This window comes from Glycine soja, chromosome 13 (assembly GCF_004193775.1).
Source record: "Glycine soja cultivar W05 chromosome 13, ASM419377v2, whole genome shotgun sequence".
Lineage (NCBI taxonomy): Eukaryota > Viridiplantae > Streptophyta > Magnoliopsida > Fabales > Fabaceae > Glycine > Glycine soja.
Genome location: NC_041014.1, coordinates 26,985,052 through 27,002,299, shown reverse-complemented (window position 1 = coordinate 27,002,299; position 17,248 = coordinate 26,985,052). Strand labels below are relative to the sequence as shown.

The following is a 17,248-nucleotide window of genomic DNA, read 5'->3' as shown; positions in this document are numbered from 1 at the left end:
TAAACAAGGAAACAGCTAAATGCATGGATCAAGGATGAAAGCGCAAGAACTCGTTGGGCGGATCTGTAGCAAATTAGGTGAATGATGAATCCCTTGCACCCATGTTGAGCTTGTTTTTGATTGATTGACTTGAATCCTGAGCTTGTAAAGTCATATCTCCATCTACCTTGTCTTAGGTTGTAGGAGAGCATTATGGTTCAAAGAAAATTTGTCCCAAATTTGGGGGAGATTATTGGGTGAAGATAAGAGTGGTAAGACAAATAACAACCACACTGAAAAGTGTAAAGAAACAGCAAATAAAAGCTGCTAAAATAAAATTAAAAAAGAAGAAGAAGAAGAAATTTCAAGAATAAAGGTTGTGTGGGCTGTTATTTGAAGCTTAGTGCCTTAAATATTGAAAGACAAGTAATAGAGCTGGAATAAAAGAGAAAAAGAGTTGATCTAAGGATGAATGCTCTCCTAGAACCTAAGCTTTTGCATCCTAGAAAAACCATGAATTGTTTGCAGCTTAGCCTCATTACAAGCCAAGAAAAGTCCTTCGGATTCAATTTGTGTGTTTGTGACTGTATGGCATGAGATGAAATGCAAAAGTTAAGACTTATGTTGGTTGTTGATTGATAAATAGCCTAAACTCTTGTGCTTAAGTGAAACAGTGATCGTGAAGCTTTGGCTTGATGATCCTTCCTTGATATCTGTCTTGCTTGCTAACTTGTTTCACTTGTGTTGCTTAATAATCATGTTCCTATCTTTGAAAATTTGCATATCTTGTGAAAAGCTGTTAGTTGAAGCATTGTATACCACTTGTGGCATGTGATTGAATGCTTGGAAACAAACACAATTTTGAATAACCACTGTGAGCTTGTCACTTGAGGACAAGTAAACTGTTCTTTCTTTGCTTGAGGACAAACAAAACTGTAAATTTAGGGGAGTTGTTAGTTGTCATTTATGACTAGCTTTTGTGTTGAAAAGCTTTATGAAAATCATGTCTTTTCCCCAATTTATAGTTCTTTTTGTAGGTTTGTACATATTTTTAGGTTTAGTTTGATTTTTATGCAGAGATATTCCCTTTAATGTGAATTAATGTGTTTTCAACTTCAGTTTCAGGTGAAAAGATGAAGAATAAGAAGGTTGTTGTGGCTGGTGTCTCGCTAAGCAAGGCTTGTGCGCTTAGCGAGAATCATTTGCTATGTGAGACAATCAGCCCGCTTAGCGAGTGAGGAGAATTTGGCAGAGAATCTCCTCTGCCATGCATGCACGCGCTCAGCGCACCATCAGCTCGCTTAGCGAGTAGTTTGTCTCTTCTGGTGCTAAGCGCGCCCAACTCGCTCAGTGGAAAATCACTTACTCGCGCTTAGCGCGAAAATGACACTAAGCGAGCCTTCGAGGACAAAAAGCCCTTAAAAGCTGAAGTTGGCGTAAAAAAAGGGAGTCTTTAGCTGGTGAAAGGATAGAGATATACGTGATAGATGTAACAGGGCAAGAGAGCACCAAAAAGCTCAACTTTCAAGAGGATTCTAGGTTTTAGAGCGATATTTAGGTTCTTAGAGGTGGAGGAGACATCCCCACTGTGTAATCTGGACTTTGCTTCCAAAACCTCCTATTGTACTTGAAAGGTGATAACTTGCCATGAAAGGCTAAAGCTTTTGTTGGGAATTTCTGCTGAGTCTTGATGTAAATACTTTTTATTATATATTTAATGTTGTTTTAACGTGTTCACTGTTTCTATCTACACTTAATTCTTGCATGCTTTTGGTCTTATCATCCATTTGTGTGTAAAGTTAGAATTTTTAGCATTGGGAAATGTTTTGAATCCTTAGAACTGGATAGAGCAGGGCTAGATAACTGTATTGTTTGGACAATAGAGTGCAGGGACTCTAGTTTTTAATATGATGTGACCTTAATGTTGTTCGGTTAGGCTAAGTTCGACGAGGGATCCGAAAACGAAGTTTAATTAGAATTAGCTCATTCACGCGAGACATCAGTATTTGGGATAATTGTCCTCAACATAGAACACAGAAACAACATTAGATAGAGAAAAACTCTTAATTGCATCAAGTCACTCAGTAGAAAAGCCCAACGTTTTAATCATCTACTTAGTCTCGCATTTACTTAGTTAATTTGGTAGTTATCTCTAGAATTGCAACTATATACTGTTTGTAATTCCATTTCATGATATTATACAAATGTCTATTGAATGAACGTTTTTCCGAACGAAACAAACTCCATGTGGATACGATACTCGATTTTACCGTTTTATACTACCTGTATGACTCAATACACTTGCTGATAAAATTTCGCAATTGTCCCTAGGACTGAACACACAACCATGCTAAATTTTCAGTAGGAGATGCTAATTTCGTGTGACCATGATGAAATTTGGCATGACCATGCTAAATTTAAATATGTCTTTTTTTAGCGCAACCGTGCTAATTTGGACCACGTTCGTGCTAAACTCTATGCCGCTAAATTAGAATGTTGTCTATAAATAGAAAAGGAGAATTGAAGTGAGAGTTAGATGTCTTATTACTATTTTGAAAGTAGCATTTTCTGATAGAGTTAGTGACTGAGAGAGAGACTCAGGCTTGGGAAGAACTATGAAATATTACGGTTTATAAAAAAAATGCATGATCAAACTTGTTTTGTGATCTTCTAATCCAATTAATTATATTTAATCAGCCTTTGTGCAATTTATCATTTTCATCAATTTGATTCCTATATGATCAACAAGGAAATAAATTAGGGAAAATTGGGTAAATAGTGCAAGGCCATTATCTTTAATTTAATTAATTTAAGATGCAAAGTATATTCATGTTCGGACTATATTCGAACTTGGGTTCACTGTAACTATTGTTCCTTGTCCTTAAATGAACATATTTGCGCATCATCAACCTCAACATGATACACTAAGTCTTCACACAATTGAAGAAAGACCTTAATAATATAAAAAATTTAAATTTAGGGAACACATATCTTTGGAGTTTTTATTGTTTTAATAATTTTTAGATGATCCATGTTATTTATTTGCTGTATCTGTTGTGAACATTGTTTTATCCTTCAGTGATATCCTTATCTAATGAAAGCCAAGAGAAAGTACGCTGCATACAACAACTGCAAAGAGAAACAAGGCATCATTACTTGGCAATGTTCCATTTAATTTGTATGAAACAAAACATAATATAATTAGTAAAAAATGAAAATAAATATATAGATAATATGGAAATAATTCACATGCCAGTTGTTCCGTTCTCTGAACGATGTTGAATTTTTCACTAGAAGATGAAATAAGACTGAAATATGATTAAGTGCATCATCTTAACCATAGAAATTCATGTTCACAAAAAATAAATTCAATATGATTATGTGTTGTATTTCATTTGGAAATTGAAAGTTAATAAAAATCAACCTTATTTATCAAAACATTGAAAAAGTTATTAGATAGCCATTTCTTTTAAATAATAGTCTTGATATTAAACTCAAATGGTAAATGGACTTCAAGAGAATTACCTTCCAGATCAACATATAGAAGGATCTAGTGGAAGCTGGGCTTGTTAAATCTACATACTGGGTTTGGTACCAGAGAATTGAAGCAAGAACAGCATTTCCTAGACCCTAAAACATTGGCACCAAATACATTTTAAACATTGTTGGAAAGTTTAATAAGTTTATTTTTATTTACAGCGATTTGTAAGAAAATTGATATATGCTTTCTCCAAAAAGAATGCCTTATTTAAAACTCAATTTTTTCCCTTGACACTACTATCAAGATTATAAAATTAAAATAATTTATGCAATAAAGATAACTTTCCTAGGGAAATATTTCTTCATTTAACTATAGATATATGGCATATCATAAGCTCGTAATATTAAACAAAATGGAGTCTACTACACTCTAGTAAACTTTGTGTATATATAGGCAGGTTCAAAGCGAAAAAGAAATTATATGTACTGTCTATCAATTTTCTAGCTTAGAACCTAGGACCTTAATTAGTTGGGAGCATTGTCATTTTTTCTTTCTTTCTATTTTCTCCTATTTTCTTGGCAAAAAATACAATCTCACTTGTTGGATGGTGATTATTCTTATCAAACTCACTAGTCTAAAGATTTTCTTGTAGAAATGGCAAGGAAAAATAAATAGAATAGTTATAATAATAAAAGTTATATTAATATTGATGTGAAAGCTGTGTCACAAAAGATAAAAAAAATTATTTTTTATTATATTGAGAATAATAAAGAAATAATTCGTGATATTTTTTTAAAAAATCAATCCTAAGATAACCTAAGTCTCCCTAGATTAATTAATAAACCCTAGACAAAGATATTATAATACATTTATTTTATATTGTAACACTTGTTAGTCAAATTACATCAAACCCCCATTCTGAGGTGCAAAACAAATAATTTCAACACACCTATAAGTAGGACCTATAGATGTAATAAGCATATTACCGTGACAATTTTCATCCAGAGGCAAGCAGAAGATGTCACTCCTGCTAGGAGGGCAACTCCGAAAGCCATTTCAAAAAGGGAAACACAGATCCAAAATACCTGACAAAGATTAATTAGGAACAACCAAGAGTTGTACATGAGGGCATAACAAATTCTACTAAGATGTTGCATTTGAAAAAATACCTGTTTTTGACCTAAACGTGCTGAAAAAGAATGGATGCCAAATTTTTTATCTCCTTCGACATCAGGTATATCCTATATAAATCCAATAAAAGGTTTTACATTAGGTAAACATACATTAACCAAAAGCTTGATTTTGGAAAAAAATAATGTTCTAAGAAAATAGAAGCCTTTACCTTGGACAATGCTATACCTATAGAGTATAAACTCAAGAATACAACGGTAACAATCAACGATCTTGGAAAGATAGCTGGCCTCTTGAACACAAACGTCTGGACATTGTTATATATGAATTAGCAATTAATAAAAAAAATATATAGATTCCTTTAATTAATAACATGAAAGGGTTGTTAAATAGTATGCCATTCATAAGGCTATTTGAAAAAAAAAATAGTACATAAAGAGGGCGGTCTCAAATGATAACTCACGAGTCACGACTTAATGTAACTATTCGTAACTTATTGACAGTTAGTCGGTTATAGACTCTCTATTCCCATTATTTAGGTGAGACAGTTATAGCTACCATAGTTAGATTTCAATTAATATACATATCAGACTAGAGCAATGAAAGTGAATCTCATTCTTTTATCTGCATATTAAATTTTCTTTGAACTTTTTCATTAACATCTCATGATTTAGTTATGATGGCTGAATTCAAATAAGTGATATTGTATCAAATGAAGTCAACCCTAAAAACTTGGGATAAAGATTTGTTATTATTCTTACGTGCATATAAGTTAGTACATGCTCATCCAGAACTAAAGGTGGATAAAAAGCACAATAAAGGTATAGGACAAAACCTGCATGTGGAGGAAAAACGTAATTGGAAATATAATTGCCCAACTAGAAAACATCAACATTGCTGCGATCAGTGGATATCTCTTCCATCTCAGCATGGGTACCTGAAAAGTTTATAAATAGTGTTATCATCATCAATCAAATTATTTTTCAAATGAGTCTTGCTTGATTGGTTTATTTGTTAGAAAATATTCATATATGTTTATGTATTTATATAGTGAATTTTAATGGTAAATGTGTTTGTTTAAAAGAATTTTAAATGTTTTGGCTAAAAAATATCCAAACAAAATATTTCACAAATAAAAGTAATTAAAATAAATAAACTTAGGCCGAAAATAAGGGATAAATCCGCGTTGGAATATTAGTGAAATGAAGTCTCACATCGTATAAGAATGAGAAGTTTGAGTACCATATAAGTGAAGACAAAACTCATAAACAAGAAACTTAAGGTTTTGGATTAAGGTATAGTGACAGATTCACTTATATGGTTGATCATGGTCTATTGGTATAAATCTCCCTGACGTTTACCCCCTTGATTATACAACAATTGGTATTAGAATCGATGGTTCGACTTGGTGACCGACTTAGACGAGTAAGATAACGATGATATATGCTAGGCTTGAGGCGTCTTCCATGGATGGAGCGGTGGTACAAGTATCTAGAGTATGTGAGCTCTAATGGCCACCATGGAATACTTGTGGATGATAATGACTTTTGCTCGAGGGGGAGACTACCATCTTAAAGAGACTCACACTTGAGGGGGAGATTGTTGGAGTACAAGTATGAAGTAAAATATCACATTGTGTAAGAATGAGAAGTTTGAGCATCAAATAAGTGAAGACAAGACCCATAAAGCCGAGTTTTAAGGTTTTGGGTTAAGGTGTTGTCAAGTTCACTTATATGGTTGCTCATGACCCATTGGTGTAAATCTCTCTGGTGTTTATCCCCCTTGGTTTCTCAATAATTGGTATCAGAGTCATGTTTGATTTGGTGACTGACTCAAACGAGTAAGATGACGACGGTGGATTCATGGACATGGTGATCCTTTGCATCGAAAGTCTTTCTTGCAAGTGAGTCCATGCATGGAGGTCAGGTAGTGGGTCCCAGTAGTGTTGTAGCAGTGCAAGGTTCTCTAGAGCATGTTGGCAACAATGGCTAGACGAGCTAGGGTAGCCACGGTTAAGCTCTACGGGTCACTATTGGATACTCGTGGATTGAAAATGACTTTCACTCGAAGGGTAGACTACCATGTGGAAGAGACTCACACTTGAGGGGGAGATTGTTGAAGTACAAGTGTGAGGTGAAGTCATACACCATGTAGGAATAAAAAGGTTGAGCACCATATAAGTGAAATGGAAGACTCATAAACATGAGTCTTAAGGTTTTTAGTTAAAGTTTGGGGTTAGGTTCACTTATATGATTGTTCATGACTTATTGGTATAAATCTCCTCGACGTTTATCCCTCTAGTTACAAACAATTGGTATGATTATCGAAGTATAAGTGTGAGGTAAAATTTCACATTGTATAGGAATGAAAAAGTTGAGTATCATATAAGTGAAGACATGACCCATAAATTAGAACCTTAAGGTTTTAGGTTAAGGTGTAGTGTCAGGTTTAGTTATATGATTTCTCATAGTTCATTGGTGTAAATCTCTTTAGTATTTACCCTCTCAATTTCCCAACAACCCATAACATTGCAACCCAGATAATTGTCCAACCTATCTTATTTCCCAATATTTTAATGGTAAATGTCTGCTCTAGATAATTACACATCCTATCTTATTTATATCCAAAAAATAATATTTCACAAATAAAGTAATTAAAATAAATAAACTTAGGCTGACCACGAGGGATAGATCCGAAAGATTGCAACCTAAGGGAGCGTTAATTTTATATATTATTTTTTATTTTCTCGAAAATATAAGGATCAGAATATTTATTTTCATTTTTATTGTGAGATAATAAAATAATTATTATTAAATATACAACACATTTCTTTAAAATACTAAAAATAGCATTCTCATGTTATATTTTCAAGAAATTTTTTTTTAAAATTAAAGAAATAATTCGTGGAACAAATACACCCTAAGACTTAGGATAAAGATTGACACATGTAGATGTTGACTCGATACTTTATTTGTTTGATACTTATGCCTTAAAACATTGTAAGGGAAAAAAGAAGTTATATGCAATTGAAAAGAACTCACATTGACTGAATAGCCAGTCCATGGCAAAAAGCACAATATAAGACTCCAAATCAATGGTCGAGAACCTATAATCGAGCTAAGCCAAAAACTCTGTAAAAAAGAATAAAATAATCAGTCCCCGTCTAGTTTGTCAATGAAGCTCATCTTGAAAAATATTATAGTATAAAGGGATGGATCTATATTGGTACCAGAACTGCAGATGATACAACAATAAAGACACCATTTGTAAATGATAATTTGCCAGATGGCAATGGAAGATATGGTTTGTTTATCTGCAATAAAACATACAACATAGAATAGTAATAAGACAAACAATAGATTACGTACTTCAAATTAAAAGTTTGTAAGCTATGATAGGTTGCATGTTCTAATCATTATGTCAAAGGATACAATAATTAGGGAGGCTTGACAAACGAAATTATAAAAAGGATTTAAGTAATAAAAAATATATAGTGTTAAACTTGTTGCATATGAGCAAATATGCTCCACTGTACACCTAGTCTTTATGTGTTTCAGAATATTTGACTTTAGATAATCTAGACAATAATTTTGTTGCTATCATATTATTATTTTTTATGCAACAATATAGAAGCCTAAAAGACATGAAAAAAAGTAAATGATTATTGATCCAAATTATTTATTACTAGTAGTAAGTTTCGTACCTTGTCTATTTCAAGGTCAAACACTTGATTCACACCATTAATATAAAGATCCATAAAAAAGTGAGCTACCAAAACCTGAAACATTTTAAAAACTCAAAATAGTTAAAGGATAGTTTACCATTAGTTATTTAAAGAAGAAAAAACATGTTTTGAGTCTGACCTGTAACAAACCAACAAAGAATAATGGAGATATATCTGATAGTTTCTCTACCGCAAGGAAAGATGCGGAAATTGTGCACAATGTCTGGCCAAAGACAAATTAAATTGACATTTAAAACATTAATGATATTACTATCATCCAAATGAACAGATTTAGTTAATATTAACCATAATATTTGAGGATTATTTATGAGAATAACACTAGAAAAGTTTGAACTTACTCGGGCAATCATTGAGTAAGGATAGCAAAAATAGTACAAAATAACCAAGAAATTTTTGACAGAGTCAAAAATATTTTTGGGGCTAGAAGCAAGAGATTCGGAACCAGAAGGTGCAGGGGCTGCTTTCACAACATATTTTATATTGCTTTCTTTATATGTAGGCCCTCCTTCATTGCATTTGTATTGATGATTCAAACTAGACTGTTGGGACCTCAAAAGATTATATTCTATTCGAGTTTTCCTTTTGTGTTGTAAACCTACAGCACCAAATGATGGATGTAGTATTAGTGGCCATACACAACAAAACAGTTCATTCTTATTTTCAAATTGATTTAACCAATTGATCATGGTGAGATGATGAATCGAGAAAGAATATTCAAATTTAAAATTGAAATAAGAGAAGTCATCACCAAAATTGATGTTTTTTTATAGAAAAAAACATTAAAAAGTCCCTTAATATGGAAATTTTGGTTTTTAGAAACAAAGTCAGATTCATTAGTCATTCACACACATGAAAGCATATTAGTAAGTTGCGATGTTTATTATAAAAAAACATATCGCTAATTGATCATGCAAACTTAACAATTTTGAAAATACGAATAGTTAAAAGAAAATTGATTTTTTTTAACATAAATAGAATTATCCTTTGGAAAAAAATACTTCCATATTTCGTTAGGTGCTTGAAGAATTAATGTCACATAGTTTTGAAAATACTTGGTTATAACTTTAACTTTGAAAAAGTGGTTTCTTTCTACTAATATACCAGATGAATGAAATAATGCTAAATATTGAGATACTCAAGAAAGTTTCTTTCTTTTTTTTGAAAGACAGAAATATTATTGCTAAAAAAAGTTTAAATACAAAGCACATAATGTTGCCAGAAGACACCAAGCTAAATCGCAACCCTTGAGGGTGCATCATCAACCAAAAGAAAGGCTATCTAAATCAATGCTTCAAAGAAAAAGAATTTGTGAACCATGAGAACAAGGACTCAATGTTATTTAAAGGGATAGGGGGAACTGATAAAAAAAGAAGAAGAAGGGATGGGGACTATGTGGGACATACTTGGATAGTTAATGTTGTTAGTGGAATGTTTCCAGCGCCAGAGATTTCCACCTACAACTATCATGGTTCCTCATATTAGCAAATAATTTTCTAATGAAAAATGGACCAAACTAGGACATATATATAGGTAGCATTTGTGCGTACTGAACAGGCATTAGGTGAAGAAGACATAACAAGCGCACGATCCATGGAAACTTAACTCACTAACAACAAAAAGCACTCTCTATATATAGAACAAATAAAGAAACACAAATCCCTATATATAGTGGAGACGAGAGGAATGAAATATTATAATTTATTATAGACTTAGACTCGACAAATTTTTTTTATTGTCCACCTTCCGTATACAAATAATTTCAGCATAACCCAATAATATAGTTGTCTTTGGTGTGTGTGTATATATATATATTTGGTATATATATATTTATATATATATATATATATATATAATACTTATAAAAATATTTATATTTTTTTTACTAATAATGTAATAAAGTTTCCACATAAAAAATAAGAATAAAATTAAGATATGTGTCTGTTTATTGTAAATTGAATTAATCTTTATTGATATAAAGAACAATATTCTAAAGTCACTAAAGTCATGAAAAAAAAAAAATAACACCTATGCCGCCGAAATAGTGTAATGCCATCTAATTAGCTAATTTCCATTTCATGGAAATTGTGAAGAAAGAGGAATTAGGTCAAGTCAAGCAGTATGGAAATTTTCAATGTACACCTTATATTTAATTAGGCTGGGTCAAACGAATTGTTTGGTGGGAGAGAAGGAGAGAAGAAAAAAGAAAAAAAAATATATTTAAATTTAAAGTAAAGAGATAAAAAATATGAGATTCATATATATATATATATATATATATATATATATATGAAAATGATTCTTTTATGTGAGAATGAGAACGATTATTTTTATCTGTTAGATTAAAATGAAAAATTAAAATTAAATATTTTAAATTTAAATTTAAATTTCATTTAATCATAAAATTTCTATAGATTACCATACAAAAAATAAAATATTTTAAATATTTAATTTACATCAATATTATCACCATAATCATTACTATTGCTACAACCACTATTATCATGATTATCACCGCCATCATTACCAACATGATCGTTATTATTGTCACTGTCACTACTGTTTTGATTGTCATCATAATTATTGTTGTCGTCATCAATATTATCGTCACTGTTAGCACTGCCATTAGTGACAATGAAGGCGAGCGTGACAATGATGGTCATGTTGATGGTGACGACGATGATCATGGTGACAATAGTTGTGATGACGATCTTTACATAAATTAAATCTTTAAAATATTTAATTTTCTGTTTGGTCTAATAGAGATTTTATGGTTAAATGAAATTTTAATTTGAATTTAAAATATTTTAATATTAATCTTTCATTTTAATCTAACAAATGAAACTTATTATCATCATCTTCTAAAAGGGTCATTCTCATGTGATAAGTAAGATATATATATATATATATATATATATATATATATATATATATATATATATATATATATATAAAGACACACACGAGAAATAATCAAACTAAACCGATGTAACTTTGATCACTATTACATCATTTTTATAACTTGATATATAATATGATTGTGATTTTTATTAATTCAACTGTTGAATTATATCTCATCATCTATGCCAAATTTTATCAAAATTGAACAATAAAAATACAATTAAATTATTCATGTTTTAGTATATTTTAAAATATTTATATTACGTTAATTTTAATTTATATGAACGAGGTAACAATAATTTTGAATTAATATAAAATTATATATATATAATTAATGTGAAAAGAACTTTCAATCAAATGTTGTTGAATATTAAGAAAATATTATTCAAATAAAATTATAAAATAATATAATAATTTTCAAGAAGACATGTATAATTTGATTTCTTTTATATATATATATATATATATATATATATATATATATATATATATATATATATATATATATGAACCGGTCAAAGATCCGGAAAAAATTAACAAGAAATGGATTCCCAGTGTATCCATACATAGTATTTAATATGATATTGTTTTCACTTTAAAAAATAAAAAAGTAAACCAATGGTGTTTTATTACTTTTTGTATTTTCGACATGAAGTTGTGATAATGGACATTATTCTGTATCTGTGAAGTACCTAAATATTGTAATATACTTCATTTGATTTTTTATTTTATTTTTTCTGTATACTTTGAAGTTTAAGAACAAGTAAATATGTTGTTTTAGTTTTTAATTTATAGTATTGTAAAATTATGAAATTATGTTTTCTTAATATATTTATGTTTTCTTTAATTTTTATTTTACTTTATTGGTATTGGTAACCAACTTTCTATCATTAAACTTTAAACTATACTGCTTTGAGCAGTTTAATGAACAGTTTAAATTTACGAACATATATTTACGCAGTCCAACTTGTGCTCTTATATTGACAAATGACAAATGGTTTTTCTAATTTATTATTATAATATTTTATGATTAAAGATATAATAAACAGGCTATCTTGATCGAGCGATCTTGTAATGGAAAATTCAGTTTGAAACATTTTGTGTTTATCGCAGCAAATGAACAGATAAAATGCGGCATACTCAAATAGTTAACGTAATGATAACAAATTAGAATAAAGGAATAGAGGATGAGAGACACATACTTGCATAGTAAATATTCTTTGTGGAATGTTTACTCCTCCAGAGATTTCCACCTACAATTAATTACCATTGGTTTCTCTCATATTAGGCAATAAATAACTTTATAACAAATAATTGACCAAATACTCAAGGAGAAAAATAGGTACCAGTTGTAACTGAACCAGCATTAGGAGAAGAAAAAAGGGGCACCGAACCCATGGAAACTGAACTCACTAACAGCACAATGCACTTTCTATACAATAATTAAACACCAAACACACCCTTGCAGCTTAGGAGACGCAGGGAAGAGAGATTTTATACACTAGACTCGATATGATTTTTTGATTTATATGCAAAAATTCAAACACTCATCTTCCATGGTCAATCTTTTGAAAACAATTAAGTAGAATATTATAACAAAAGAATAGTTGTCAAAGTAATTGAACCAAGCAAAGATAAAAAAGAACTGCAGGCGCCGAAGTATTTGACAAATTTCGTTACGAAGTATATAATTAATCATAGATTTTATGGTAGGACGAAGTCGTCATATGTAACTAATATCTTATATCTGACTAATATTTTATTTTACTTATGTGCATCTCAAAGGTTTTTTATGTGCCTTCTTCTCCTATCTTAATTCATGTTGTAAGTTGAATATCTTTGGGTATTAAATAATTTTTCTATTTTTTTTTTAATTTTGACTGAACAATTTATGATTTGTTCTGATTAATTATAAACTTATTTCGTTGGCTAATATTTTTCCATTTGTACTTAGGTTATTTGAAGGCACGGGCTAACAGTAATAGTTTTTTTTAATATTTGTTTGTTAACCGATCAATTATGTAGTTATTTTTCTGTCTCTTATTGTCTCATAACTTAATGTTCTTGATTTTTTTCCCGTATTTTTTGTTGAGACCTCCATTCTTTTCTTTGTGTGGCCTTATTTTGGTTACTATATGTAATGTTTTATGAATTTTTATTGTAGATTAAATGTGGACAAATAGTTTATGCTTTGTAATTTTTGTGTGTATTATTTTCTTTAATTTAGTGAGGTACATATTATCCAATCATGTAATCGTTTGATTCATTGTACATCATTTCTTTTATTTTGAACAATATCAAATAATATATAATATTAACACGTTATTTTAAAATCATACTTTATTAACTACATGTACATGTAGTTCTATATTAATTATTCAAACTTTTCAATCAACTAGGAATATCAGCACGGGCATCTCACTAGGGTGTTTTTAAATGTGAACACTTGTTATTTTCAATAGTCATTATTTTGAATGTATGACCGACACATATACTTAAACAGTACAATATATTTGATTAAGATTTTTGTGCATATTTAAATATTAAAAACTTATAAATATAAAATAGTATTTTATTTTTAGATCATTATTGTTTTAAAGTTATAATATTGTATTTTTAAATATTTTTATTATGCATTATTTAGTTATTATTATTATTATTATTATTATTATTTTAATATTATTGTTGTTATGTATTAGAAGTTTTCATTTATCTATTTATGTTAAAAATATCAAATAATATGAACAGGCTCAAGACTGAAGACAAATGGTTTAACATAATTGATAAATAATTATATTTACTAAGCATATTGACAGGTATTTGATTTCTTGATATTAATTTTAATTGCCATTAATTTTATGTGGTGATTGACCATTTCTACCGCGTTAGAGAGAGTGACGTTTGACCACTTTTATGCGATGGTTGGTGAAGGATCAAACGCCGTAGTAATGACTTTGTGTTGTGACATAGTGTGGGTTTCGCGGATATTGACCCATTACCATTAATTTTAATTGCCAGATAAAATTTATTGTTCTAATTCAATTAAGATACGATCATAACACCATATTAATAGAAAATTGGTTAATTTGATGTAATTAATATCTTTTAATTCCTAAGTTCAGGTCACAAGTTGCCACAATTTGAATTCTCAAAATTTCATCTAAAATAAAAAAAAATATTTAAATTGACATTAACTTATTTCAAGAGATTGATTTCAGTTATTTATTTGCGACAATTTGAATTCTCAAAATTTTATCTAAAATTAAAAAAATATTTAAGTTAACATTAATTTATTTCAAGAGATTGATTTCAGTTACTTATAAATAAATCACATTAACTAGCTACAAGAAGAATCGATCAAAAAGTAAAATAGAGGAAACTGGTCAAAAGATAAAAATTAACAAGAAATATATTCTTTGTAAAAAAACAAAAAGAAATCTATTCACAACATGGCAATAAATAATATTTAATGCAATATTATTTTGATTTTTTTAAAAAAATATAAAAATAAACAATAGTTGTTTATTATTGTTATTTTTTTTAATTTTGTACAAGAACTTGTGATGATGTTCTGTATTGTTGAAGTTTGTACCTGAATATTGTAATATATTCATTTTAATTTTAAGAACCGATAAATATGATGTTTTATTTTCTTAATTTTTATTATTGTAAAATTATGATATTATATTATTTTTGTATTATTTATCTTTTCCTATTTTTTTACTAACACATGTTCAGCTACCGTTCAAAAATTAAACTATCATTTTGAGGTTCAATATGAACAGTTTGGTTTTAGAAACACTAATGTACAAAGTGCAATTTGTGTTTACTAAAGTTAATATTATAATATAGTATGGTTAAATATATAAATAGGCTGTCTTTGATCGAACTAAATTGTTTTTGAAAATTCAGTTTGAAAAGTGTGTATTTCTCGGAAAACGTGAGCAGAAAAAGGTGAGAAATTCAAATAGCTTAAGTTATATTAACAAAGGTCAAAGGAATGGGAGAATATCCGGATAAGTGACACACGTACATACTTGCAAAATAAATATACCAATGAATGGTTCCTCTCATATTAGTCAGCAAATAATTTCATGATAATGAAAAATTGACCGAATACCCAAGGGTGAAATCAAAGAACAAAGTTATTAATGGGTAATGTGAAATTAAGGTTTTTTTCCGTAAATATATATTTTTTCTTCTGCTTTTTTTCAATCTACGTAATTTAATTTCTAATATATATTATTTGAGATTTTCTCACTCCTTTTTATTTTTTTAATTTAAAATATTATAAAATATAAATATTATATTATATAATTTTTTAATTGGTTTTAAAATTAGTTATTTATTAAATTAAATTTTATAATTTTGTTTTTTAATTTTTTTAAAAGAAAATGATATTATTAAATATAATTATTTTTATTATTATTTAATTTACTTAACATATTTTTTAGGTGAATATTTTTATTTAAAATCTCAATTTTCTAATATAATTATTTTTAATACAATTATATTACTAAATATAATTAATTTGTTTATGTCATTAGATTTAATTAAAAATGAGAAGATTTTTTGTTTAACAACTTATTTATAGAAAAATATTATATTGCATTATCAATAAAATACTTAAACAATTACACTTGACTATGAAAAAATTTAAGATGGAATATGTTAGGACAATTGTTTCTGTTATTACCATGTACTTTCCGTTCATTTTCTTCTTCGTCTATACGGGACAATCCTTTGTCATCCTCTTTCTCCACCCCCTGATCGTTCATATTCTTGCCACATGGATTCGGGCAGGTGGCGACAACAAAAAATACTGTTAATTAAATATCTTTAAAGATATTTTTAATATATTTTTATTATAAAAAATAGTTCATACTTAGCCGTTATAAGTATTGGATATTTTAATCTTTTTTTTTTCATATCTGTAAGTCATAAATAATAAAAAATATCAATTCTTATCACTTAAAACAAAAAATAACTCTAAATAAATATTTTTAAAGATATTTTCAATATAGCAGTTACTACTCTTTAAAATTTTATGTCTATTGTATAAGATAGATGTATCAATTATTATTTTACTATGTTTTTTAGTTTATTTTAATACTACTAACTAATTTTCTTATTCTTTTAATTAATGAACATAACAAAAAAAATATCAACAACACATGAATTTAACTACAAAAGTATAGCTAAAAGATTGTACTCTAATGTTATCCAATTTTTTATTTTTCTTTATCTGTATATTTTTTCTTTAAAAAAATAAAAAAAATTATAAAATTTAATTTAATAAATAAGTAATTTTAAAACCAATTAAAAATTTATATAATATAATATTTGTAATTTATAATATTTTAAATTAATAAAAAACAAAAATAGAGAGAGAAAGTCTCAAGTAGTATATATTGGGAATTAAATTACAAAGTAATGTAGATTAGAAAAAAATAGGAGAAAAAATATGTATTTACCAAAAAAACCTAAAATTAAGTAGAGATATAGGTACTGGTGGTGGAGGTTTTTTTTTTTTTTTACTAATGTACACTTTCTCTCTCATGAAGATTCTCAAAATACACTATTTTGAGAATTATTTCTCAAACTACACCTGTTTTGCTTCCTATAGGGGAGTCGAGTTTGGACACCCTGACTTTCTTACGTGTGTTTTTTTTTTTAAAAATTAAATATTATATTATATAAAAATATTTTTAATTACTTTTAAAATTATTTAATTACTAATTTTTTTAATATTGATTAAATTAATTTTTTTATTAACAAAATGATATTATAGAATTTAATTATTTTTTTACATTATTTAATTTATTTAAGATATTTTAGGTTGAATATTTGTTTCAAAATCTGAATTTTGTATAATAATATATTTATTTTAGAAAAAAATTTAAATATTAAAGTTAATTATTTTACTAAATATAATTACTTTGTTTATGTCATTAAATTTAATTAAAAATGATAAAACTAAAGCTTTTAACAATTTATTTATAGAAGAATATTAT

The 17,248-nt window shown here is 28.2% G+C and overlaps 1 protein-coding gene across 2 annotated transcripts; it reads right to left on the bottom strand.

Annotated features, from left to right (window-relative positions):
• Positions 1-2,751: 2,751 nt before the first annotated feature.
• LOC114380950 (glycinol 4-dimethylallyltransferase-like) lies at positions 2,752-12,738 on the bottom strand. 2 transcript variants are annotated; one of them, XM_028340090.1, is made up of 14 exons: positions 12,581-12,738; positions 12,437-12,487; positions 9,740-9,796; positions 8,675-8,931; positions 8,455-8,538; positions 8,295-8,369; positions 7,821-7,904; positions 7,633-7,722; positions 5,427-5,528; positions 4,803-4,898; positions 4,630-4,701; positions 4,447-4,545; positions 3,505-3,609; positions 2,752-3,108 (listed from the first exon to the last, which is right to left on the bottom strand). In XM_028340090.1, the coding sequence occupies exons 1-14, from the start codon at positions 12,630-12,632 to the stop codon at positions 3,067-3,069; spliced, it is 1,266 nt and encodes a 421-aa protein (XP_028195891.1). In that variant the 5' UTR covers positions 12,633-12,738; the 3' UTR covers positions 2,752-3,066. The 2 variants fall into 2 exon arrangements, with proteins under 2 accessions (XP_028195891.1, XP_028195892.1); XM_028340091.1 differs by lacking the exon at positions 9,740-9,796.
• Positions 12,739-17,248: the final 4,510 nt, after the last annotated feature.